We start from the raw sequence: 27,389 nt of genomic DNA, 5'->3' as shown, positions 1-27,389 counted from the left end.
CTGTGGGCAGGTGTGAGGGGCATGGCCCCCGCCTGTGGGCAGGTGTGAGGGGCATGGCCCCCACCTGTGGGCAGGTGTGAGGGGCATGGCCCCCGCCTGTGGGCAGGTGTGAGGGGCATGGCCCCCACCTGTGGGCAGGTGTGCGGGGCATGGCCCCCCCTTGTGGGCAGGTGTGAGGAGCATGGCCCCCACCCGTGGGCAGGTGTGAGGAGCATGGCCCCCGCCTGTGGGCAGGTGTGAGGGCATGGCCCCCGCCTGTGGGCAGGTGTGAGGAGCATGGCCCCCCCCTTGTGGGCAGGTGTGAGGGGCATGGCCCCCACCTGTGGACAGGTGTGAGGGGCCTGGCCCCCACCTGTGGGCAGGTGTGAGGGGCATTGCCCCCACCTGTGGGCAGGTGTGAGGGGCATGGCCCTCACCTGTGGGCAGGTGTGCGGGGCCTGGCCCCCACCTGTGGGCAGGTGTGCGGGGCATGGCCCCCACCTGTGGGCAGGTGTGCGGGGCCTGGCCCCCACCTGTGGGCAGGTGTGCGGGGCATGGCCCCTACCTGTGGGCAGGTGTGCAGGGCCTGGCCCCCACCTGTGGGCAGGTGTGCGGGCCTGGCCCCCACCTGTGGGCAGGTGTGAGGAGAATGGCCCCCGCCTGTGGGCAGGTGTGAGGGGCATTGCCCCCACCTGTGGGCAGGTGTGCGGGGCCTGGCCCCCACCTGTGGGCAGGTGTGAGGAGCATTCCGTGATGCGGATTGCACAGGCCATGCCAGGCACCCAAGCCCTGGTCTCACTGCGTACACAGTGGGTACATCCTGCCTCCGTGGCCCCCGTACCATGTGTGTGGGGTACACAGTGCTCAGATCACACCCTGAGGCTGAGGGCTGCATCCACACCTGGTGTTTGTGAAGTGAGGGCGGATATCCCGAAAGTATGCTATCAACACATGACATGTGACGGCTCGTATGTAAACATGCTATGACCCTGGGGATGTACGTGCTCACAGGGGGCGTGGCCGGTTCCAGCAAGATGCAGTCTGAGGCCACGGCCTGTGCACGAGGAACAGGATGTGCTGTGTCCTCCCTCGCACCCTCGGTTTGCCTTCAGCCTGTACACCTCCTGTACTCCCCCCTTAGCCCACTCCTGCCCGCGTCTGTCTGTCCACACCACTGTTTCCAGCTCCCACCCTCCTTGAGACAGCCCTCCCTCCCTTCCACCACCCACCCACCTCTCATCTCCTCTCTTCTCCCTTCTCGTCCCTTCCCACCCCTGCTTCTCTCCCTCACACTTTTATTTTATTTTTATTGTGAAAGTTTTATAGAGCGCGAACAAGATCCTCGCGGATATCAGAGCGCTTTACGCACACAGGGGTTATACAGACAACAAGAATCATTTAACATAACATTTTGTGCAAAGATGAGCAAAACGGTGTAAGCCAACGAGTACCCATAGAGTCAAGGCAAAGGCGGCAGAGGTGCCTAGGATAGTCTGGCTGACCATTGTCACAAAAGGAATAATAATGAGTCTCGAGATTTCCTGAGCCTATATTCATGTGAATTTTGCCAAGGGAACCGATTTTACTTCTTTTTTGAAGGATGCCGTGGATGAGATGAGTCTGGTTTCTGGAGGGAGTGCGTTCCAGATCCTGGGCGCCGTCCCCGAGAAGGACCGTTTACATGTTTTTTTCTTGTTGAATCTTTGTGGTTTCAGTGGTAGATTTTCTGCACTTCTTGTGGCTCCAGAGCCACCCGAGATCGTCAATTTCTGAGCGAGGTCACTGGGCGAGTTGTGATGTATGGCCTTATGCGTCATGCACGCGATTTTCAGGTGTATTCTAGCTTCGTATGGCAGCCAGTTCAAGGATTTCAAGTCTGGAAAGATGTGTGAGCGTCTTTTCGAGCCAGTGATGAGTCTCGCTGCAGCGTTCATAGAGGCTCTTAGGGGTGCGGTTGTCGATATGGGGAGGCCACAGAGGGCGACACTTCCATAATCCACTCGAGGGATAACTAGAGCTTCGACTGCGGTCCTGAAGATATTGGCTGGCCGGAAGGGTTTCAGCTTCCTCAATGTATTGATCTGGAAATGTGCTCCCTAACGGCCAGATTCATGAAACGAAAATCGGCTCACAAAGGGCCAGATTCTCAGAATCTGGCCCTTTGCGAGCGCAATTATTGCATTTGGGATTCATCATCCCAAATGCAAAAATCGCTATTACAGAATTCGCATTTTAGCGAGGAATTGCATTTAAGGAATCTCTATTTGAGATTCCTTAAATGCAATTCATTAACCAATTTTAATTTGCGAATTCGCAATATTTGGCCGCTATTTACCACGAAGTCAGACTTCATGGTAAATAGCGAAAAAAATAGAAAAAAGCACTTGAGTGCATTATTCTCTGTTGCATGTTACACACACACATGTCCTTCGGACATGTGTGTGCGCAACACCTGTGTAATGTTGCATTTCAGGGGTGCTACAGGGTGTCCTTTGGGCACCCCTGGCACCCTTGAAATCGCATCCTTATTTGCGATTAGCAAATTGCTAATCGCAAGTAAGGAATAACTCCCCATTCATTCCTATGGGCCTACAGGCCCATAGGAATGAATGGGGAGTTATTCCTTATTTGCGATTAGCAATTTGCTACTCGCAAATAAGGAATGTGTAGGAATCGCAATTTATTTAGCAATTCCAACATGAATCCCGTTTTGCGAGTCCTTAATAGCGATTCCTTATGAATCGCTATTAAAGACTCGCAAAACGGCCCTTTCATGAATCTAGCTGTTAGTTGCATTACTGATATGATTCTGCATATTGAGATTGTGGTCGAGGGTCATGCCTAATGATTTCGCTGAGTCCACGATGGTTGGTTGAACGCTGGATGCAGTAAGACGTTTAAGCCAATCCTGTATTATTTATTTTACTTTTATTTTTAAAGTTTTATATAGCGCTAGCTTGACCCATGGGTATCGGAGCACTTTACATATACACAGGAGACTAAGGTTGCATTACGTAGCATGATCTAAGGAGGCAAAAAAGAGATATAACAAAAGATAATAATTAGGCAAACAGTGAGGGGGAGGGAGACAAAAAACGTAGGTGGTTGACACAGTCCGGTATCCACCTGTCCTTGATGGTCAAGTGAGAGGGGAGTCAACTAGGTTATTAGAGTCTAGGGGGCATATTATCAAGCCCCTTGTCACCGCATTATCGGCACTTTTCTGCCGATAACGCGGCGATATTTGCACCGCCCTATTATCAAGGCAGCGTTAAGTCAATTAACGTGGCTTAAAGCCACATCAATTACCTTAACGCTGCCTTGGCCTCTGTTAGGATGCCGTTCCCGTAGTCCAGTTTAGAAAGGACCAGGGATTGTACAATTGTCTTGCGATCACCCTGGGAATGAAAGGTTTGATTTTCTTGAGGTGTTTTAGGGAGTAGAGCACTCCTTTTGCAGAGTTCTTGATGCGGTCCTTCATTGATAGGTTCTTGTCCAGGGTGATGACAAGTGGCTTTACCGAGTCGGATCGGACGAGGGGGCAGTTTAGGGCATCCAGCTCCTTGACCAGTCTTGGATTGGTCGGTGGTTCTTTTTGGATCGAGCCGTTTGTCCGGGTTCAGCTTTGAGTGGTTTGCGTTGAACCAAGTTTGGATCTTGGTTAGTGTGACTTTGAGGTGAGGGGCCGCCCCTTTCCTCCACCCCCTCTATATTCATTATTTCTCGCCCCCTTACCTTCCCTCATTCACCCCACCCCTGACTCCCCCCCTCAGTAACCTCCAGCCCCCCCCCCCCCTTGCTTCCTCCCTCCCACCTTCCTCACTTCGGTGACGTCAGGCATTCCTTGCGGACCTGAACACGCCCAACATATGCATGAATAGAACCATTACAGGGCAGCACGTGGCGGCTTCGTCATGGATGTTGTTTACAAGCCACACCCTCCCTTGGCGACATGGAAGAACCGCACACCGCCAGGCCACCTCCCGGGACATGCAGAGACACAGCTGGGCATGACAGCACTGTCTGCTTCAGGGCGCTAGAGCCAGGGCCAGGTGTGCAGCTGAGGGGTGCCCTGGCCGGGGGCACATTGTCCCCTCTTCCTCAGCCAGTCCCCTCTCTCCTTCTTCCTCCCAAAGGTGCAGTTGGGAAGTGTGAATCACAAATCTCCCATCTAGAAACCCCCCTGCCAAGTGTGGAGGGATGAAACCCCCTGGCAAGGGTGGGGGGATGAAACCCCCCTGCCAAGGGTGGAGGGTTGTCACCCCCTGCCAAGGGTGGAGGGATAAAAAACCCCTGCCAAGGGTGGAGGGATGAAAACCTCCTGCCAAGGGTGGGGGATAAACCCCCCCTGCCAAGGATGGAGGGATGAAATCTCTGCCAAGGGTGGAGGGATGAAAACCTTCTACCAAAAGTGGAGGGATGAAAACCCCCTGCCAAGGATGGAGGGATGAAATCTCTGCCAAGGGTGGAGGGATGAAAACCTTCTACCAAAAGTGGAGGGATGGAAACCCCCTGCAATGGATGGAGGGGTAAAAACACTTTAGCAAGGGTGGGGTGATGAAAACACTCTGCCAAGGGTGGAGGGATGAAAAACCCCTGCCAAGGGTGGAGAGATGAAAACACCCTGCCAATGATGGAGGGATGAAAACACCCTGCCAAGGGTGGGGGGGTGAAAACACCCTGCCAAGGGTGGAGTGATGAAAACACCCTGCCAAGGGTGGGGGGATGAAAAACCCCTGCAAAGGGTGGAGGGATGAAAACACTCTGCCAAGGGTGGAGGGATAAAAACACCATGCCAATGGTGGGTGGATGAAAGAACCCCCCCCCTGCTAAGGGTAGAGGAATGAAAACCCCCTGCAAAGGGTGGAGGGATGAAAACCCCTGCCAAGGGTGGAGGGATGAAAACCCCCTGCCAAGGGTGGAGGGATGAAAACACCCTGCCAAGGGTGGAGGGATGAAAACACCCTGCCAAGGGTGGAGGGATGAAAACACCCTGCCAAGGGTGGAGGGATGAAAACACCCGGCCAAGGGTGGAGGGATGAAAACACCCTGCCAAGGGTGGAGGGATGAAAACACCCTGCCAAGGGTGGAGGGATGAAAACACCATGCCAAGGGTGGAGGGATGAAAACACCCTGCCAAGGGTGGAGGGATGAAAACACCCTGCCAAGGGTGTGGGATGAAAACACCCTGCCAAGGGTGGAGGGATGAAAACACCCTGCCAAGGGTGGAGGGATGAAAACACCATGCCAAGGGTGGGGGATGAAAGAAACCCTCTACCACGGGTGGAGGGATGAAAACCCCCTGCCAAGGGTGGTGGGATGAACCCCCCTGCCAAGGGTGGAGGGATAAAACCCTCTGCCAAGGTTGGGGGAATGAAACACCCTGCCAAGGGTGGAGGGATGACAACCCCCTGCCAAGGGTGGGGGAATGAAACCCCATGCTAAAGGTGGAGGGATGAAACCCCCCTGCCAAGGGTGGAGGGATGAAAACTCCCTGCCAAGGGTGAAGGTATAAATACCCCTGCCAAGGGTGGGGGGATGAAACCCTCTGCCAACGGTGTAGGGATGAAACCCCCTGCCAAGGGTGGAGGGATGAAAACACCCTGTCAAGGGTGGGGGGATGAAAACACCCGGCCAAGGGTGGAGGGATGAAAACACCCTGCCAAGGGTGGAGGGATGAAAACACCCTACCAAGGGTGGAGGGATGAAAACACCCGGCCAAGGGTGGAGGGATGAAAACACCCTGCCAAGGGTGGAGGGATGAAAACACCCTGCCAAGGGTGGAGGGATGAAAACACCATGCCAAGGGTGGAGGGATGAAAACACCCTGCCAAGGGTGGAGGGATGAAAACACCCTGCCAAGGGTGTGGGATGAAAACACCCTGCCAAGGGTGGAGGGATGAAAACACCCTGCCAAGGGTGGAGGGATGAAAACACCATGCCAAGGGTGGGGGATGAAAGAAACCCTCTACCACGGGTGGAGGGATGAAAACCCCCTGCCAAGGGTGGTGGGATGAACCCCCCTGCCAAGGGTGGAGGGATAAAACCCTCTGCCAAGTTTGGGGGAATGAAACACCCTGCCAAGGGTGGAGGGATGACAACCCCCTGCCAAGGGTGGGGGAATGAAACCCCATGCTAAAGGTGGAGGGATGAAACCCCCCTGCCAAGGGTGGAGGGATGAAAACTCCCTGCCAAGGGTGAAGGTATAAATACCCCTGCCAAGGGTGGGGGGATGAAACCCTCTGCCAACGGTGTAGGGATGAAACCCCCTGCCAAGGGTGGAGGGATGAAAACACCCTGTCAAGGGTGGGGGGATGAAAACACCCGGCCAAGGGTGGAGGGATGAAAACCCCCTGCCAAGGGTGGAAGGATGAAAACCTTCTACCAAAAGTGGAGGGATGGAAACCCCCTGCCAAGGATGGAGGGATGAAACCCCTGCCAAGGGTGGAGGGATGAAAACCTTCTACCAAAAGTGGAGGGATGGAAACCCCCTGCAAAGGATGGAGGGATAAAAACACCCTAGCAAGGGTGGAGGGATGAAAAGCCCCTGCCAAGGGTGGATAGATGAAAACACCCTGCCAATGATGGAGGGATGAAAACACCCTGCCAAGGGTGGGGGGATGAAAACACCCTGCCAAGGGTGGAGGGATGAAAAACCCCTGCGAAGGGTGGAGGGATGAAAACACCCTGCCAAGGGTGGAGGGATAAAAACACCATGCCAAGGGTGGGTGGATGAAAGAAACCCCCCTGCTAAGGGTAGAGGAATGAAAACCCCCTGCAAAGGGTGGAGGGATGAACCCCCCTGCCAAGGATGGATGGATAAAACCCTCTGCCAAGGTTGGGGGAATGAAACACCCTGCCAAGGGTGAAGGGATGACAACCCCCTGCCAAGGGTGGGGGAATGAAACCCCATGCTAAAGGTGGAGGGATGAAACCCCCCTGCCAAGGGTGGAGGGATGAAAACTCCCTGCCAAGGGTGAAGGTATAAATACCCCTGCCAAAGGTGGGGGGATGAAACCCCCTGCCAACGGTGTAGGGATGAAACCCCCTGCCAAGGGTGGAGGGATGAAAACACCCTGTCAAGGGTGGGGGGATGAAAACACCCGGCCAAGGGTGGAGGGATGAAAACCCCCTGCCAAGGGTGGAAGGATGAAAACCTTCTACCAAAAGTGGAGGGATGGAAACCCCCTGCCAAGGATGGAGGGATGAAACCCCTGCCAAGGGTGGAGGGATGAAAACCTTCTACCAAAAGTGGAGGGATGGAAACCCCCTGCAAAGGATGGAGGGATAAAAACACCCTAGCAAGGGTGGAGGGATGAAAAGCCCCTGCCAAGGGTGGATAGATGAAAACACCCTGCCAATGATGGAGGGATAAAAACACCCTGCCAAGGGTGGGGGGATGAAAACACCCTGCCAAGGGTGGAGGGATGAAAAACCCCTGCGAAGGGTGGAGGGATGAAAACACCCTGCCAAGGGTGGAGGGATAAAAACACCATGCTAAGGGTGGGTGGATGAAAGAAACCCCCCTGCTAAGGGTAGAGGAATGAAAACCCCCTGCAAAGGGTGGAGGGATGAAACCCCCCTGCCAAGGGTGGAGGGATAAAACAAACCCTGCCAAGGGTGGAGAGATGAAACCCCTGCCAAGGGTGGAGGGATGAATACCTTCTACCAAAAGTGGAGGGATGGAAACCCCCTGCCAAGGATGGAGGGATAAAACCCCTGCCAAGGGTGGAGGGATGAAAACCCCCTGCCAAGGATGGAGAGATGAAAACACCCTGCCAATGATGGAGGGATGAAAACACTCTACCAAGGGTGGGGGGATGAAAACACCCTGCCAAGGGTGGAGGGATGAAAAACCCCTGCGAAGGGTGGAGCGATGAAAACACCCTGCCAAAGGTGGAGGGATAAAATCACCATGCCAAGGGTGGGTGGATGAAAGAAACCCCCCTGCTAAGGGTAGAGGAATGAAAACCCCCTGCCAAGGGTGGAGGGCTAAAAACCCCCAGCTAAGGGTGGGAGGATGAACCCCCCACTGCCTCAGGTGGAGGGATAAAACCCCCTGCAAAGGGTGGAGGGATGAAACCCCTCTACCAGGAGTGGAGGGATGAAACCCCTGCCTCGGGTGGAGGGATGAAACCCCCTGCCAGGATGGAGGGATGAAACCCCTGCCTCGGGTGGAGGGATGAAACCCCATGCCAAGAATGGAGGGATGAAACCCCTGCCTCGGGTGGAGGGATGAAAACACCCTGCATAGGGTGGAGGGATGAAAACCCTCTGCCAAGGGTGGAGGGATGAAACCCCTGCCTCGGGTGGAGGGATGAAACCTCATGCCAAGAATGGAGGGATGAAACCCCCTGCCAGGATGGAGGGATAAAACCCCTGCCTCGGGTGGAGGGAAGAATGCCCTGCCAAAGGTGGAGGGATGAAACCCCTGCCAAGGGTGGAGGGTTGAAACCCCTGCCTCGGGTGGAGGGATGAAAACCCCCTGCCAAGGGTGGAGGGATGAAACCCCCTGCCAAGGGTGGAGGGATGAAAACCCCCTGCCAAGGGTGGAGGGATGAAAACCCCCTGCCAAGGGTGGAGGGATGAAAACCCCTGCCAAGGGTGGAGGGATGAAAACCCCTGCCAAGGGTGGAGGGATGAAAACCCCCTGCCAAGGGTGGAGGGATGAAAACCCCCTGCCAAGGGTGGAGGGATGAAACCCCCTGCCAAGTGTGGGGGGATGAAAAACCCTTGCCAAGGGTGGATAGATGAAAACACCCTGCCAATGATGGAGGGATGAAAACACCCTGCCAAGGGTGGGGGGATGACAACACCCTGCCAAGGGTGGAGGGATGAAAACCCCTGAGAAGGGTGGAGGGATAAAAACACCTTGCCAAGGGTGGAGGGATAAAAACACCATGCCAAGGGTGGGTGGATGAAAGAAACCCCCCTGCTAAGGGTAGAGGAATGAAAACCCCCTGCCAAGGGTGGAGGGATGAAACCCCCCTGCCAAGGGTGGAGGGATAAAAAAACCCTGCCGAAGGTGGAGAGATGAAACCCCTGCCAAGGGTGGAGGGATGAATACCTTATACCAAAAGTGGAGGGATGGAAACCCCCTGCCACGGATGAAGGGATAAAACCCCTGCCAAGGCTGGAGGGATGGAAACCTTCTACCAAAAGTGGACGGATGGAAACCCCCTGCTAATGATGGGGGGATAAAAACACCCTAGCAAGGGTGGGGTGATGAAAACACTCTGCCAAGGGTGGAGGGATGAAAAACCCCTGCCAAGGATGGAGAGATGAAAACACCCTGCCAATGATGGAGGGATGAAAACACTCTACCGAGGGTGGGGGGATGAAAACACCCTGCCAAGGGTGGAGGGATGAAAAACCCCTGCGAAGGGTGGAGCGATGAAACCCCATGCCAAGAATGGAGGGATGAAACCCCTGCCTCGGGAGGAGGGATGAAAACACCCTGCATAGGGTGGAGGGATGAAAACCCTCTGCCAAGGGTGGGGGGATGAAACCCCCTGCCAAGGGTGTAGGGATGAAAACCCCCTGCCAAGGGTGGAGGGATGAAAACCCCTGCCAAGGGTGGAGGGATGAAAACCCCTGCCAAGGGTGGAGGGATGAAAACCCCCTGCCAAGGGTGGAGGGATGAAAACCCCCTGCCAAGGGTGGAGGGGTGAAACCCCCTGCCAAGGGTGGGGGGATGAAAAACCCCTGCCAAGGGTGGATAGATGAAAACACCCTGCCAATGATGGAGGGATGAAAACACCCTGCCATGGGTGGGGGGATGAAAACACCCTGCCAAGGGTGGAGGGATAAAAACACCATGCCAAGGGTGGGTGGATGAAAGAAACCCCCCTGCTAAGGGTAGAGGAATGAAAACCCCCTGCAAAGGGTGGAGGGATGAAACCCCCATGCCAAGGGTGGAGGGATAAAAAAACCCTGCCGAAGGTGGAGAGATGAAACCCCTGCCAAGGGTGGAGGGATGAATACCTTCTACCAAAAGTGGAGGGATGGAAACCCCCTGCCACGGATGGAGGGATAAAACCCCTGCCAAGGCTGGAGGGATGGAAACCTTCTACCAAAAGTGGACGGATGGAAACCCCCTGCAAATGATGGGGGGATAAAAACACCCTAGCAAGGGTGGGGTGATGAAAACACTCTGCCAAGGGTGGAGGGATGAAAAACCCCTGCCAAGGATGGAGAGATGAAAACACCCTGCCAATGATGGAGGGATGAAAACACTCTACCAAGGGTGGGGGGATGAAAACACCCTGCCAAGGGTGGAGGGATGAAAACCCCCTGCGAAGGGTGGAGCGATGAAAACACCCTGCCAAAGGTGGAGGGATAAAAACACCATGCCAAGGGTGGGTGGATGAAAGAAACCCCCCTGCTAAGGGTAGAGGAATGAAAACCCCCTGCCAAGGGTGGAGGGCTAAAAACCCCCAGCTAAGGGTGGGAGGATGAACCCCCCTGCCTCAGGTGGAGGGATGAAACCCCCTGCAAAGGGTGGAGGGATGAAACCCCTCTACCAGGAGTGGAGGGATGAAACCCCTGCCTCGGGTGGAGGGATGAAACCCCTCTACCAGGAGTGGAGGGATGAAACCCCTGCCTCGGGTGGAGGGATGAAACCCCCTGCCAAGGATGGAGGGATGAAACTCCCTGCCAGGGTGGAGGGATGAAACCCTTGCCTCGGGTGGAGGGATGAAACCCCATGCCAAGAATGGAGGGATGAAACCCCCTGCCAGGAGGGAGGGATGAAACCCCTGCCTCGGGTGGAGGGATGAAACCCCTGCCTCGGGTGGAGGGATGAAACCCCATGCCAAGAATGGAGGGATGAAACCCCTGTCTCGGGTGGAGGGATGAAAACACCCTGCATAGGGTGGAGGGATGAAAACCCTCTGCCAAGGGTGGAGGGATGAAAACTCCCTGCCAAGGGTGGAGGGATGAAACCCCATGCCAAGGATGGAGGGATGAAACCCCCTGCCAGGATGGAGGGATGAAACCCCTGCCTCGGGTGGAGGGATGAAACCCCTGCCTCGGGTGGAGGGATGAAACCCCTGCCTCGGGTGGAGGGATGCAACCCCTGCCTCGGGTGGAGGGATGAAACCCCTGCCTCGGGTGGAGGGATGAAACCCCTGCCTCGGGTGGAGAGATGAAACCCCTGCCTCGGGTGGAGGGATGAAACCCCCTGCCATGGGTGGAGGGATGAAACCCCCTGCCGAGGGTGGAGGGATGAAACCCCCTGCCATGGGTGGAGGGATGAAACCCCCTGCCATGGGTGGAGGGATGAAACCCCCTGCCGAGGGTGGAGGGATGAAACCCCCTGTCAAGGGTGGAGGGATGAAACCCCCTGCCATGGGTGGAGGGATGAAACCCCCTGCCATGGGTGGAGGGATGAAACCCCCTACCGAGGGTTGAGGGATGAAACCCCCTGTCAAGGGTGGAGGGATGAAACCCCCTGCCATGGGTGGAGGGATGAAACCCCCTGCCGAGGGTGGAGGGATGAAACCCCCTGTCAAGGGTGGAGGGATGAAACCCCCTGCCATGGGTGGAGGGATGAAAACACCCTGCCAATGATGGAGGGATGAAAACACCCTGCCATGGGTGGGGGGATGAAAACACCCTGCCAAGGGTGGAGGGATAAAAACACCATGCCAAGGGTGGGTGGATGAAAGAAACCCCCCTGCTAAGGGTAGAGGAATGAAAACCCCCTGCAAAGGGTGGAGGGATGAAACCCCCATGCCAAGGGTGGAGGGATAAAAAAACCCTGCCGAAGGTGGAGAGATGAAACCCCTGCCAAGGGTGGAGGGATGAATACCTTCTACCAAAAGTGGAGGGATGGAAACCCCCTGCCACGGATGGAGGGATAAAACCCCTGCCAAGGCTGGAGGGATGGAAACCTTCTACCAAAAGTGGACGGATGGAAACCCCCTGCAAATGATGGGGGGATAAAAACACCCTAGCAAGGGTGGGGTGATGAAAACACTCTGCCAAGGGTGGAGGGATGAAAAACCCCTGCCAAGGATGGAGAGATGAAAACACCCTGCCAATGATGGAGGGATGAAAACACTCTACCAAGGGTGGGGGGATGAAAACACCCTGCCAAGGGTGGAGGGATGAAAAACCCCTGCGAAGGGTGGAGCGATGAAAACACCCTGCCAAAGGTGGAGGGATAAAAACACCATGCCAAGGGTGGGTGGATGAAAGAAACCCCCCTGCTAAGGGTAGAGGAATGAAAACCCCCTGCCAAGGGTGGAGGGCTAAAAACCCCCAGCTAAGGGTGGGAGGATGAACCCCCCTGCCTCAGGTGGAGGGATGAAACCCCCTGCAAAGGGTGGAGGGATGAAACCCCTCTACCAGGAGTGGAGGGATGAAACCCCTGCCTCGGGTGGAGGGATGAAACCCCTCTACCAGGAGTGGAGGGATGAAACCCCTGCCTCGGGTGGAGGGATGAAACCCCCTGCCAAGGATGGAGGGATGAAACTCCCTGCCAGGGTGGAGGGATGAAACCCTTGCCTCGGGTGGAGGGATGAAACCCCATGCCAAGAATGGAGGGATGAAACCCCCTGCCAGGAGGGAGGGATGAAACCCCTGCCTCGGGTGGAGGGATGAAACCCCTGCCTCGGGTGGAGGGATGAAACCCCATGCCAAGAATGGAGGGATGAAACCCCTGCCTCGGGTGGAGGGATGAAAACACCCTGCATAGGGTGGAGGGATGAAAACCCTCTGCCAAGGGTGGAGGGATGAAAACTCCCTGCCAAGGGTGGAGGGATGAAACCCCATGCCAAGGATGGAGGGATGAAACCCCCTGCCAGGATGGAGGGATGAAACCCCTGCCTCGGGTGGAGGGATGAAACCCCTGCCTCGGGTGGAGGGATGAAACCCCTGCCTCGGGTGGAGGGATGCAACCCCTGCCTCGGGTGGAGGGATGAAACCCCTGCCTCGGGTGGAGGGATGAAACCCCTGCCTCGGGTGGAGGGATGAAACCCCTGCCTCGGGTGGAGGGATGAAACCCCCTGCCATGGGTGGAGGGATGAAACCCCCTGCCGAGGGTGGAGGGATGAAACCCCCTGCCATGGGTGGAGGGATGAAACCCCCTGCCATGGGTGGAGGGATGAAACCCCCTGCCAGGATGGAGGGATGAAACCCCCTGCCATGGGTGGAGGGATGAAACCCCTGCCTCGGGTGGAGGGGTGAAACCCCTGCCTTGGGTGGAGGGGTGAAACCCCTGCCAAGGGTGGAGGGATTAAACCCACTGCCTCGGGTGGAGGGATGAAACCCCTGCCTCGGGTGGAGGGATGAAACCCCTGCCTCGGGTGGAGGGATGAAAACCCCCTGCCTCGGGTGGAGGGATGCCCAGGGTTTGGGGTGCACTGTCCCGATGAGGAAGAGGTGCGATTCTTCCTTGCATGAGGTGGGCCCCTGTCTAAGATCCTTTAAATAAAAGTCATAACAATGCTCAGGCTGTCCTGCTCCTGCTCCCCTCCCCCACTCCCACCTCCACCCCTGTCTGGTCCCAGCTGAGGGAGGCCTGCAGGTTCCACTGCAGCTAAAACACCATGTTTGGTTTTGTTCTCCAGATTTTGGCACAGATGCGCGTCACGTCATCTCCCCCTCCGCCCCCCCCTCTCTGCTCCTCAGGCTGAGTTTCTCCTCTCCCCCTGGCCCCTCCCTCCTCTTTCTCTCCTCTCTCGCGTCTTCCTCCTTCTCAGGCCGGTGGGCCCGGAATCGGGTCCGAGGCCAGAATGTCCTCAGCTAATGACAGCCATCAGGTGACACTGGACGTGACGTGTCTGTGCCGCCTCCAGCACTCACAGCGTTCACACCAGCACGGCCTCCGGACTGGGGTTCCCTCTCCCCCCCCACCCCCCCCCGGCACTGCTTCCACCCAAGACCCTCGTGCCTGTGTCTCCTCCCCGAGCTGAACCCCCTGGACGCCTGACCCCCAGTCACACCACCAAGGGGCACTTTTTCATTCTCATCTCAGGCGGTGAAGTGGGAATAAGCTTCAGTATAAACACTGGCTTCCGTCCTGCCTGTCCTGCCTCTCCGTCCTGCCTGTCCTGCCTCTCCGTCCTGCCTGTCCTGCCTCCCCGTCCTGCCTGCTCTGCCTGTCCCGCCTCTCCGTCCTTCCTGCTCTGCCTCTCCTGCCTCTCCGTCCTTCCTGCTCTGCCTGTCCCGCCTCTCCGTCCTGCCTGCTCTCCGTCCTGCCTGCTCTGCCTGTCCCGCCTCTCCGTCCTTTTTTCTTTTTCCTGCCTCTCCGTCCTGCCTGCTCTGTCTCTCCTGTTCTTTCCTATCTGGCTTCCTGCCCTCCCGGCCTGTCCTATCTCGGGAGCCTGCCTGCTCCCTCTCACCTGCCCTTCCATCCCCGCGCAGGGGCTGATTTTCAAGCCCCTTCAGACACGTTTGCTTAATTTTTCCCATGTTAAAAATGACGCAAAAGTGGCGCTTGGTGCTTGTAAATCTGCCCGCAGCATCTCTGATCGCGAGTCCATGAACATCGACATGATGTAGCTCTTTTGTAATACAGAGCTCAGGGGCAGGATGTTTGTAGCGCCCGCTGTGTACAGAATGAAGTCCAGGCGCTTGCGACATGGAGTGAATATGGAAGAGAAGCAGTTCTGAGGGGGGTGGAGGGGGGTGTGGCTGAGGGTCATTCCCGCCTTCCACCCTCGCCTCTTTGTTCACTCAGTGAGATGCCCCCAGTGGGAGAGACATCTCCAGACGTGGGTCCGCCCTCCCTGCCCCCCCCCCCCCACTGATGAACCCCAACAAGGCTGGCACGAGAGGGCGTGGCCAGCAGTCTCAGCTGGACTGCCCCTTGGCTGATCTTCAGGTGCTCGGTGCCTCTGCAGTGGCCCGGTGAGCAAAAAACGATGGAATGGAATGCAGCTATTAGTGGCTGGAAGTTACTCAGACATCCCACCCGTTGCTTTCGCCCTTAATGATTTATTTGACACATGTCTGCGTTTCTGAGGTGTCCCACACTCACTCACAGGTTTATGGCCACCCAGGGGACTCATCGGAGGGCTCTGGCAAAGCCACGAGCCCAGAGGGCCTTAACTGCGTCTGTGGGATCGAACCGGTCCATTATCTGAAGCAGGCCTCGTCTGTTCGAGCTCGTCCTGTGAGCTGCCCCTGTGGCTGAAGGGGGAACGGAGGCAGCAGACACAGGCGCCGCCGAGGGTCACACATGGCACCGCTCGGAAGCAAGGCTGAGAGCTCAGGGTACTAGTGTAACTGGTCACTATTGGCCCGTGGAGGCCCTGCCCGGGGGCACGCCTCCCTTGATCTTGGCCCTGCTCCTCAGCAGCCAGAGACTTCTGAGATACCAAAGTAGCAGCTGGGGCGACTTCATGCGTATATGATGTTTCGCAGGACGCGGTGTAACAAACCCAGCCGGAGCCTGCTGAGGGGTCACACGCCTCGGGGGTGGGAGTGAGAGGCAAGCTGCAGGAGTGAGGGACCAGCCTGAGGGGCAGGGGCCGCCCTCACAACCCTGCTTCACATGGAAGGACAGCGGATCGACATACAACACTGAAGTATGGGAAGTCACTCGCATGAGTGATGTACAGCAGGGTAGCGCGTCACAACACTGACGTCAAGGAAGCACCGCGCACCGATGACAAACACTGGGCACCGAGAGCCCACTGCCACGTGCACTCACCAGGGAGCACGGGGTACAGGCCAGGAGGGCACACGCAGAAGTAGATCCTGTGATACCGTGCTTCCATGATAGGTATCACGTGTTAGAGGCACACGCAGAAGTAGCTCTCGTGATATCGTGCTTTCACCATGGGTGCCACGTGTAAGAAGGCACACGCAGAAGTAGATCCTGTGATACCGTGCTTCTACGATCTGTACCACGTGTAAGAAGGCACACGCAGAAGTAGATCCTGTGATACCGTGCTTCTACGATCTGTACCACGTGTAAGAAGGCACACGCAGAAGTAGATCCTGTGATACCGTGCTTCTACGATCTGTACCACGTGTAAGAAGGCACACACAGAAGTAGCTTTTGTGATACTGTGCTTCCATGATAGGTACCACGTGTTAAAAGGCACATATACAAGTAGCTCTTGTGATACCGTGCTTCCGCCATAAGCACCACATGTAAGAAGGCACACACACACGTAACTCTTGTGATACCGTGCTTCTGCCACAGGTACCACGTGTAAGAAGGCACATGCCGAAGTAGCTCTTGTGATACCGTGCTTCTACGATCTGCACCACGTGTAAGAAGGCACACGCAGAAGTAGCTCTTGTGATACCGTGCTTCTACGATCTGCACCACGTGTAAGAAGGCACATGCCGAAGTAGCTCTTGTGATACCGTGCTTCTACGATCTGCACCACGTGTAAGAAGGCACATGCAGAAGTAGCTCTTGTGATACCGTGCTTCTATGATCTGCACCACGTGTAAGAAGGCACACGCAGAAGTAGCTCTTGTGATACCGTGCTTCTATGATCTGCACCACGTGTAAGAAGGCACATGCAGAAGTCTCTCTTGTGATACCGTGCTTCCGCCATAGGTATCTAGCCTTGTTAATGTCAGGCTGCATTATTTGTCTTTGATTTCTCTGAAGTGTCTATGCAGGACTGCAGAAGAGGACAGCTTAAGAGACTATTTTGATTGGTCCGAGGTCCATTCACATGGGTGGGACTATTCACATGATTATGACCAGGCGCGCAACACTCATTGGGCTCACGGGACTTCTATCCCCCCCCCCCCGTCGTGCCTGTCAGCCTGAGCTGAGACAGCTTCGCGGGCTGGCGAGCATCTTTTTGCAGCCGCACCCGAGTACTTAACAGGTCTTTAAAAGACCATTTACTTGCAAATGAGGCTTTTGTTGTGTGTTGACCCCTTCATACAGCCACTCTGTCAGTGGTTGGAATAATTAGCCCCCCCTGAAATATTTTTCAGCCACCCCCCCGAAATTTGGCTCTAGTTGCCCACCAGAGATCCTCAATTTCCATTGGCTGGCTTCATTGTCACTCTCATTTCCTGCATTGAGGGGGCTGTGTCTTTCTTTCAGTCATTGCTTTCCATCTCTTTCCGCTGCCCTCTTCCTTGAAGCACCAGCTCACAAGCAGGGTCTGTGCTGCCCCCTCACCCCTTGCTTTTTCGACCCCATCCTGGCTTTTAGTCTCGAGCTCCATTGCCCCGCCCCTCGCTTTGCCTCTCCCACCTGCCACCCTCAGGCACCTCTCCATGTCTCCCCATTCATCACACTCTTTTAAAACATTTTCTTTTCGTCTTAAGTTATTTAGAGGACCGGACAGCTTCCATTTGCTGCCCCGACCACTCCCCATTCAAAATGCACTTCCACCCACGTATCATATATTACGTTTATTTACCAATCCAAGTGTCACCCGCCATCTTCCATTGGTAAATATGAAACAAAAGACAATGGTGCCAGCCTCGTGCGTGCCGCCCGCCCCTCACGAGTGCCCGAAGCGTGACTCGGTCTCCACTTGTAACCAGATCTTTGCACCTTTTTATTTGTCTTTTTTTCTTCCGTTTTTTTTCCCGATGCTAAACAGAATCAGCAATGTTCTTTTTTGCTGACGCAACACAGCAACGACTAAAACATAACATAACGCGTATTTATAAAGCGCACGCCCCGAAGGGTCTCTTGGCGCAGAACTACAGATGTTTATTGTTACCCAACTTAATGGTACTCATTTTTTCAACCTCAGAAGGATAAAAGGCTGCGGGTATCTGCTGGGATTTGAACCTGTGACCACGAGGTCGAACATAGGGCCTTACAGTGGACTTTAGTCCTTTAAGCCACCAGGCTGCATCGGTGTATTTCATAGGTCAAAAAAGCTAGACCTATTAGCTTTGCCAATGTTTGTTTAAACTGGCTCTTAAATCATTATCTTCTTCTCTGCCCACGTATTGCGTGTCCACCAATAAAATGTGAGATCCGGGGCCTCTCCTTCTAAATACAGCCTTGGGCGGGGGGGCCTGCCAATCAGTTTTGCTTCACAGTATACCCATTTTATCATGGGATGAGGTCAACAGGTCCAGATTTGATATAATTCCATTAATTCATCTATCTATGTATTAATTCATCCATCTGTTGCTCCTTCTGGCTGTCTGCGAGTCCATCCATCCATCCATCTATCCATCTATCCATCCATCTATCCGTTCATCCACCATCCATCCATCCAGCCACCCTTCCATCCACCATCCATCCATCCAACTATCCAGCCAGCCATCCTTCCTTCCATCCATCCTTCCTTCCATCCATCCATCCATCCTTCCATCCATCCATCCATCTATCCATCCATCCATCCATCCATCCTTCCATCCATCCATCCATTTATCCATCCATCCATCCATCCATCCATCCATCCATCCATCCTTCCATCCATCCATCCTTCCATCCATCCATCCATCCATCCATCCATCCATCCTTCCTTCCTACCATCCTTCCATCCATCCGTTCATCAATCCATAATAATAATACCAGTATTTGTAAAGCGCACAGCTCTCTCTGAAGTGGTGTCCCGGTACTGGGGGCCCTCTGGAAGATTAGGAAAGCTATTGCCCAGAGTCACATGGTGCTGGACTAACCTGCCGCCGGCACTGGGGATCGAACAGTGAATCCCGTAGTCCGGAGTCAGGCACCCTGGCCGCTGCACCACACATCTTCCATCCATCCATCCATCCATCCATTCATCCATCCATCCATCCATCCATCCATCCATTCATCCATCCATCCATCCATTCATCCATCCATCCAGCCATTCCTCCATCCATCCATCCATCCGTTCATCAATCCATCCATCCAGCAATCCTTCCATCCATCCATCCATCCGTTCATCCATCTATCCATCTATCTATCTATCCATCTATCCATGCAGCCATCCTTATATCCATCCATCCATCCATTTATTCATCCATTCATCTATCCCTCTATCCATCCATTCATCCATCCATCCATCCATCCAGCTATACATGCATCCATCCATCCACCATCCATCCATCCATCCACCATCCATCCATCCATCCACCATCCATCCATCCATCCATCCATCCATCCATCCATCCATCCATCCACCATCCATCCATCCAGCCATCCTTCCCTATGCATCTGTCCATCGATTTCCCATGTGTCTGTCCGTATCCTGCTCTATACATCTATCTGTCGACTAGCCTATACATTGACCCCATTATCCATCTGTCTCCCATACATCTGCTCATCTTACTAGCTCCCTTATTATTTTCTATTTATATCAGCGATCTCCCAGGACGTCTCTCTCAAAGTAAACATTTTCCTCCAAAATTAGCTCAAGTAGATATACTGTGTTTAATGTATGCAGATGATATCGTAATTCTTGACCAGACCCCGATAGGTTTACAAAGATCTTTGAATGAACTAAATCTTTATGCAACCGAAAACCTCCTGATGCCAAATATTAATAAACAAAAGCACTCCCCTTCAGTGGCAGAAGGAAGCCTTTACCTTATACCTGGTCTTTAGGAGACAAACCGATAGAGACTGTAAGAAAGTATGTGTATCTGGGTCACACATTCACCTCCTAGATAAAGCCCACCTGCGCCACGTGAACCGGAAGGCAGATTCCTGTGTTAGGGCTTTACAGCGATTGTACCTCTCGACAGGAAACAGACACTTTACTTGAATGCTGGAAGTCTACGATATGAAAATCCTTCCAATCTTATCATATGCCATGGAATATTCACAAATTACAACATGACAATCTCTAAAAGTAAAAGGAGGGACCGTACTCCGAAAACTGATAAAAGTGGCACAGTCGGTCCCAGTTCAAGCCCCACGTCTTGAGCTATCGATAACGGGAATCTTTGCCAGAGTAATATCTCATATTATTAGGTGGGCATACAATTTACTACATGCAACCCCACACACCTTAAGACATTTGTTAAAATTGGAGACTTTTAGAGAGGAAGCGACTGGGTAAACTTTTAATAAGAATATGGTGAAAGCCTTGGAGGTCTCACAATGCACGGTTGCACTTTTACAGGAGTGGTCCCCGGCACATCTGAAATTATTTTTAAAACATTTGGCCCCTAGAATCAGTTTTGAATCTGATAAAGGTCACTGTTGTCAATTGACGCACTATAAATGGTTTGCTGAGCAAAAAGAATTCAACATTTCTGTCCCTTACTTGCGTTTTCAATTAGAGCACGGCGTAAGGCGGTGTATTCTACTCTTACGCTTGGGTATACTCCCTTTAGCCACTTTTTTAGCTAGCTGGGATGGTACTAATAACCCTACAGATTTATGTGAACTTTGCAACTGTGGCCAACAAGATTTGCTCCACGTTTTTTTAATCTGTCCTAATGAGATCATAGTTAAGGCCCGCCGACGTTCCATAACCCCAATTCAATTAAAGTATAACGCTTTCTCTGCTCAAGATTTAATTACATTGTGTAACTTTCCGGTTAATGAATATGTTTATAATAATCTGTTTACGTTTTTAAAAAGCTTCTTGAAGCTGTTTTAAACAAGAAGTGCAATCCGAAGATTTTATTCTACCAAATTCATTGTAATGCTGTTTGAGTAGGTGGCTGAACATCGCTACTGACCATCTTGAAGTGAGACTAAAAAAGCAAAAGTGTTTTAGCTAGCATTGTTATGAGTTTCTAAAATTATTCTAATGTTCTATTTGTTGATCTCAGTTGAGGTCTGGGTCAAAAAAAGTTTGTACTGTTTTACTGCCCATGTTTCCTTTCCTCCATCCATCGGTCCATTCATCCATCCATCCAAGCAGCCGTCCTTTTCCCACTCTATCAATCATTCTGTCCACTAGTCCGTCTGTCCAACCATTGATCATTCATCCATCCGCCTATCTGTCCATCCATCCAGCCATCCTTCCCCCATGCTTTTGTCCATCTATCTCCATGCATCTGTTTCCTCCTCTACCCATCCATCTGTCCACTAGCCCACGCGCTGACCTAACTATCCATGCATCTTTCCATCCCCCTCTGTCCATTCATCTATCCATCCACCCTTCCATCTATCCATGTCCTGTCTCTCTTGCTCACAAGCCCTTGTCCTGGTTCTTTTCCCTCCATCCATCCCTCCATCCATCCCTCCATCCATCCCTCCATCCACCCCTCCCTCCATCCTTCCATCCCTCCTTCCATCCCTCCATCCATCCCTCCATCCATCCCTCCATCCACCCCTCCCTCCATCCTTCCATCCCTCCTTCCATCCCTCCATCCATCCCTCCATCCATCCCTCCATCCATCCCTCCATCCATCCATCCATCCCTCCATCCATCCATCCATCCACCCTTCCATCCCTCCCTCCCTCCCTCCCTCCATCCCGCCCTCCCTGTCTCCCTCCCTCAATCCCTCCCCCCCTCCCTTCCATCCACCCTTCCACCCTTCCATCCACCCTTCCACCCTTCCATCCATTCATCCACCCTTCCATCTATCCATGTCCTGTCTCTCTTGCTCACGAGCCCTTGTCCTGGTTCTTTTCCCTCCATCCATCCCTCCATCCACCCCTCCCTCCATCCACCCTTCCATCCATCCATCCTTCCATCCATCCACCCCTGTCCTGCCTCTCTTGCTCACCAGCCCTTGTCCTTCTTCTTTGCAGCTGGAGGAGGAGGTGATGAGTTTACAGAAGAAGATGAAGGGGACGGAGGACGAGGTGGACAAGTACTCGGAGGCGGTGAAGGACGCGCAGGAGAAGCTGGAGCAGGCGGAGAAGAAGGCGGCGGACGTGAGTATCCCCCAGACCACCCCTCCACCCCCCACCCTCACCTCCTGGGGACCCCGAGTGCCGGGAAGGGGGGCTCTGCGACGGGACAGAAGAAAGATCAAATGAGGTGCCAGCCCCCCTCGGAGCTACAGTGAGCGCTTGTAGAGACCCTCAGGACGACGTGTCTCTTTTGACGGGGGTAATTTACCTCGTATAATATCCTTGCAGACTGAGAAGGCCCTTCTTTCTGCTCTTCACTCCAGTTCGAGCCGTTTCTTCCTCTGTTACAGCCCTTATCACCCCCCCCCTTACTTTCACCCCCATAACTTCAACTCTCAGTTTGGGTTTTATGTCAATTTGTATAAAAAAGAGAAATCCATTGTAGGGGCACCAACCCCAAATAAATCAATTAGAAAACGTTTTTATTTTGAGATTATTTCATTACAAAACATTTCAAAGAAGGATTTCTAGAAGCTACCAAGGTATGAGGTCAAGATTACTGCAGAGGTGAGGACAGGTCAGAGAGACCCTCAGAGGGAAGGTAAGAGTGGCGGTGAGCGGAGGGGCACAGCTGATCTTAGGGCTATTTCAGTGCACGGGTACGGTAAGGGTTCTGGTAGCGGTTATGGTTAGGGTAATGAGTTAGATATGGATAGGTTTCGGTTTTTATTTCGAGTTGGGGTAGGTCTTGGGGTTAGGCTACCGTTTGAGTTATGGATGCGCTCAGAGTTAGACGTAGAGTTTGTTTAGGGTTTATCGGGAGCGTTATGGACAGGCTTAGGGTTACAGTTAGGGTTACAGTTAGGGCTTAAGGTTAGGGTAATGGATAGGATTATGGTTACAGTTATGGTTAGGGTTTACGGTTAGGGTAATGGATAGGATTAGGGTTACAGTTATGGTTAGGGCTTACAGTTAAGGTAATGGATAGGATTAGGCTTACAGTTATGGTTAGGGTTTAGGGTTAGAGTAAAGGTAATGGATAGGATTAGGGTTACAGTTATGGTTAGGGTTTAGGTTTAGAGTAAAGGTAATGGATAGGATTAGGGTTACAGTTATGGTTAGGGTTTAGGGTAAGGGTTATGGATAGGATTAGGGTTACAGTTATGGTTAGGGTTTACGGTTAGGGTAATGGATAGGATTAGGGTTACAGTTATGGTTAGGGTTTACGGTTAGGGTAATGAAAAGGATTAGGGTTACAGTTATGGTTAGGGTTTATGGTTAGGGTAATGGATAGGATTAGGATTACAGTTATGGTTAGGGTTTAGGGTTAGAGTAAAGCTAATGGATAGGATTAGGGTTACAGTTATGGTTAGGGTTTAGGGTAAGGGTTATGGATAGGATTAGGGTTACAGTTATGGTTAGGGTTTACGGTTAGGGTAATGGATAGAATTAGGGTTACAGTTATGGTTAGGGTTTACGGTTAGGGTAATGAAAAGGATTAGGGTTACAGTTATGGTTAGGGTTTATGGTTAGGGTAATGGATAGGATTAGGGTTACAGTTATGGTTAGGGTTTACGGTTAGGGTAATGAAAAGGATTAGGGTTACAGTTATGGTTAGGGTTTATGGTTAGGGTAATGGATAGGATTAGGATTACAGTTATGGTTAGGGTTTACAGTTAAGGTAATGGATAGGATTAGGGTTACAGTCATGGTTAGGGTTTATAATGAGGGTAATAGGTAAGATTAGGGTTACAGTTATATTTAGGGTGTACTGTTAGGGTAATGGGTAGGATTAGAGTTACAGTTATGGTTAAGGTTTAGGGTTAGGGTAATGGATAGGATTAGTGTTACAGAAATGGTTAAGGTTTAGGGTTAGGGTAATGGATAGGATTAGGGTTACAGTTATGGTGCGGGCTTACGGTTAGGGTATGGATAGGATTTGAGTTACAATTATGGTTAGATTTAGGGTTAGGGTTATGGATAGTTTTAGGTTTAGGGTTAGACAGAGTTAGGTTAGGACTTGGAGTTAGATTAGGTTTAGGGTTATGGATGGAGTTATAGTTATGGTTAGGGTTAGGTTAAAGCTTATAGATTGTGCTATTATCAGGAAACTGCCCTACATCAAAATGCCATAAATGAGGCCTTTAGGCCCTAATTTATGGGGATTTGGCATTGCACACTGCCACAAGTTGCTGCCCTATGCCACAGTGAAAGAGTAGGAATGCACCGTATATCTGCAATAGAGTTCACTCCTGTCCTTCCCCTCTGCACAGGCATTGTTTCAGCAGCCTGGTGCCAACGCAGGCACCCTTGCACCGTGGTTCAAGGACGCCTGTGTTGTTGGCTGGATTGTTTCTTTCAGCGTAAGGTTCCCCCCTCCCCAGGTTTACACGCTCTCGTGAATCTGGGGCAGCACGAAATTCCAAGGGTGTTTGTGAGGGAAAACCCAGCGCAACGCCCATGGGATGCCTCTTTGACGCAGAGTAATGCAACGCAGCCATTTGCACTGTAAACAACCATTACGACGCGGTCATAACACCGCAGTACCATTACAACGCGGATTTTAGAACGCAAGTCGTTATCACAACTTGCGCTGGATTGCGCTCTAAGCTAAGGAATAGTGCGAGTTACTATTCCAACACCTTCCCTACTGTACGTAGGCTGGAGTTGGAATAGTAAAGCACACTATTCCTAAGTCCAGCACCTTACAACGCAAGTCGTGGTAACGACTTGCGTTGTAAAAGCTGCGTTGTGATGGTACTGCGGTGTTATGTACTGCGTTGTACCATCATACATCCGATTTGCACTGTCTTGCTTTACTCTATATCTATGAGGACATTCAAAGCCTCGCAAAGTGGCTGTGCGAGTCCTCATATATAGGATTTTGAGAAATAAGCCGGCGGAGCACCACAGAAAGTGACGCTCTGGCGGTGGAAGTGGTTCATAGATATGAGGCCTGGGCAGAGTTTGCGGAGTTGTGCAGAGTCGTTCCATTCACATTGATTTTCAGCGCCGCTGTTTGTCCGTGTGAACTGCATCATGCGCAACGCTAGAGGACGCTGCTTCATGCGCAGCGCTAGAGGGCGCTGCTTCTTTCTGCCGCTCGAGTAGATGTTCTACTCTGGTGTCAGCATCCTCAACGCGAACGGAAGGTTTCTCAACGCAAGCGGTAGCGGCTATCCGCTACAACACACGCTTAGAAATCCCGCTAGGAGGGTCGTCTGGAGTAAGGCTTTCCTCACTCGCTTACTTAAAGTTGGCAGTTTTAGCTAGAAAAAACCTCTCTATTGTTGATCTGAGTTTTTCGGAACTCTGCGCTATGTGGAACGCGGAGTGGGAAAAACTCTGCAAACTCCTCGAGCAGGCGGAATTTTACGCCCAGGCGTATAAATATGCCTTCTGGTGGGGAAATGTGCGCTGAGAAATGTACAGCAGCGGCCGAGACCCACCATATCTAATGCACGCTCCAGGCAGAGGCGGCGGCAGAGGGTGCCGGAGCTTAAGCCACATCCAAGGCACTGCAGGAGCAGAGTCCATCAGACCACCGACGGGGGAATGAACAGGTTGATGTCGATTGATCTATCTGTGGGGCGCGACGGCTGCGCTGCGTCGGAGGCCTCTTCAAACCCAATGGACCTCATTTATGAAAAGTGACGCATCGCTGCGTGAAAACAGCGATGCGTCACTTTTCACTGCGCCCTCCTTGCGACACCAATGATGCGTCATATTTATAGTATGACCCATCATGTCGCAAGGAGTTAAAGATACGTCAGTATTTCTGACGTATCTGTATGGCGCAAAAGTGATGCATTGCTGGAGTGTGTCACAAAAGTGACGCAACTCCAGCAATGTGTCCTTTCACATGGGGTAAGCCCCATGTGAAAGGGCTTGCATCAGTCTTACGCCTGCTGTGAGGCAGGCGTAAGATATTGATGCATTTGCGTCCTAGAAGTGACGTACTGAAATCTCATAGATTTCACTGCGTCACTTCCATGACCCTTCCTTGCGTCAATACGCCCCCCTGCATACATTATACCGGGCGCAGGTATAATGTGGCGCAGGGGTTTACAAAGTGACGCATCTACCTAGATGCGTCACTTTGTAAATATGGTGCAACAAGGTGCATTTTTTACGCCACTGGTGCGTCACAAAAAGTGATGCACCGGCGGCGTAAAAGTGACGCACCGGCGGCGTAAAAGTGACGCACGGCCTCATAAATGAGGCCCAATATGTTTCTATGTTTGGAGACACCTTGGAAAACACAGACATCCGATGGCCCTGCAGAGCCCTCGGACAGGCGGGCGGGGCCGGGGCAGCGTCCTGCTGCCAAGGGGGCATTCCTTGCTAAGCCCAGGGGTTAGCGATGGGTCCATGGCCGGTGGGGGGCAGGGCATGGTGCGGGGGCCCAGAGGGCAGCTGGGGGCTTCATGCCTCGCAGAACAACTGCCCGGAGCCTGGGGGTATCCCATCAACTATAAATATATAAGTGCCCTTTACAGCGCCACCCGGGAGCAAACCGACCCGAGGAGCTGGGCAGAGAAGGGAAGAGCTGACAGCCCCCTGGCGCCCACCCAGACCAAGAGGGAGGGATGGCCGTGGGCTTCCCCAGGGGTGACCCCAAGGGCGCGGAAGCAGGGGGCAAGTTAGGGGCTCTCTGGGGCACTGGGGTTTATAGAGCACCAGTTTGTGAAGGGCAGGTTCACCCAAGGGGGGCACGGCGTCATCACACACACCTAGAAGCAGACGCTGCAGAGAACAATGAGACGAGGTGGGACTGATTTTATTTACGACGTGTTGTTGCCCTCTGCACGTGGGTTTAACAGGCATTAATGGCCCGCGGTTACGGGCTGGAGCTGAGGGCTGGGGAGGATAATGGAGGGAGAGGGCAATTAACCGTGGTTAACGCCCAGCAGCTCGTGGCAGGAAGACTGGTAGCAGACGAGCCCGTCGCCCCCACCCCCACGCCTCCCCCACAGAAACTCTGCTCCTTGGTATGCTCCAACCTCTCCCTGAACTGGGAGTGCAGCCGAGGGCAGCAGATGACGCGCGAGGGCCAGGCTCTCTGATTGGCTGAGAGCATTGAGGCCGGAGTTACTGAGCTCCACGCAGGCCTGAAGCAGGGCAAAGTAGCAGGGGGGGGGAGAGGGGCCCCTCTGTGAAAGTAAACTGAATACTAGGAAATGCAGATCTTGGATTTACACTTGTGAAACACATCCTTCAGGGGCATAGCACATATATTTTATTAAGTTCCCAGATTGCTCTTGAACCAGGGATTTAACAGCCTGATTCATCATTCTCCCGTTTTGCGATCCCCTAATAGCGAATCATAAGGAATCCCTATTACGGACTTGCAAAACGGGATTCATGTAGGAATTGCAATAAATATTGCGATTCCTACATGTTCCTTATTTGCGATTAGCTAATTGCTAATCGCAAATAAGGAATAACTCCCCATTCATTCCTATGGGCCTAAAGGCCTGCAGGCCCATAGGAATGAATGGGGAGTTATCCCTTATTTGCGATTAGCAATTAGCTAATCGCAAATAAGGATGCGATTTCAAGGGTGCAGGGGTGTCCAAAGGACACCCTGTAGCACCCCTGAAATGTAATCTACATTGGTGTTGCGCACACACATGTCCAAAAGACATGTGTGTATGTAACATGCAACTTAGAAAAAATACGTTTTTGCTATTTACCACGAGGTCTGAACTCTCGGTAAATAGCGGCCCAAAATTGCAATTGCGCAATTTTAAAATGCTTCATGAATTGCATT

General features: G+C 52.9%; 1 protein-coding gene across 6 annotated transcripts in view; it reads left to right on the top strand.

Moving 5' to 3' along the window:
* The window catches only part of TPM2 (tropomyosin 2), a 170,130-nt gene that overhangs the window by 10,417 nt on the left and 132,324 nt on the right, over window positions 1-27,389 (top strand). For all 6 annotated transcript variants that reach the window (XM_078674407.1, XM_078674410.1, XM_078674417.1 and 3 more), the window contains exon 2: window positions 21,572-21,697. In XM_078674407.1, the coding sequence (XP_078530533.1) occupies window positions 21,572-21,697 (126 nt within the window). The remainder of the gene's footprint in view (window positions 1-21,571; window positions 21,698-27,389) is intronic.

This window comes from Lissotriton helveticus, chromosome 2_1 (assembly GCF_964261635.1).
Source record: "Lissotriton helveticus chromosome 2_1, aLisHel1.1, whole genome shotgun sequence".
NCBI lineage: Eukaryota > Metazoa > Chordata > Amphibia > Caudata > Salamandridae > Lissotriton > Lissotriton helveticus.
The sequence above is the reverse complement of the archived record's forward strand: the minus strand, read 5'-3'. Positions and strand labels throughout refer to the sequence as shown.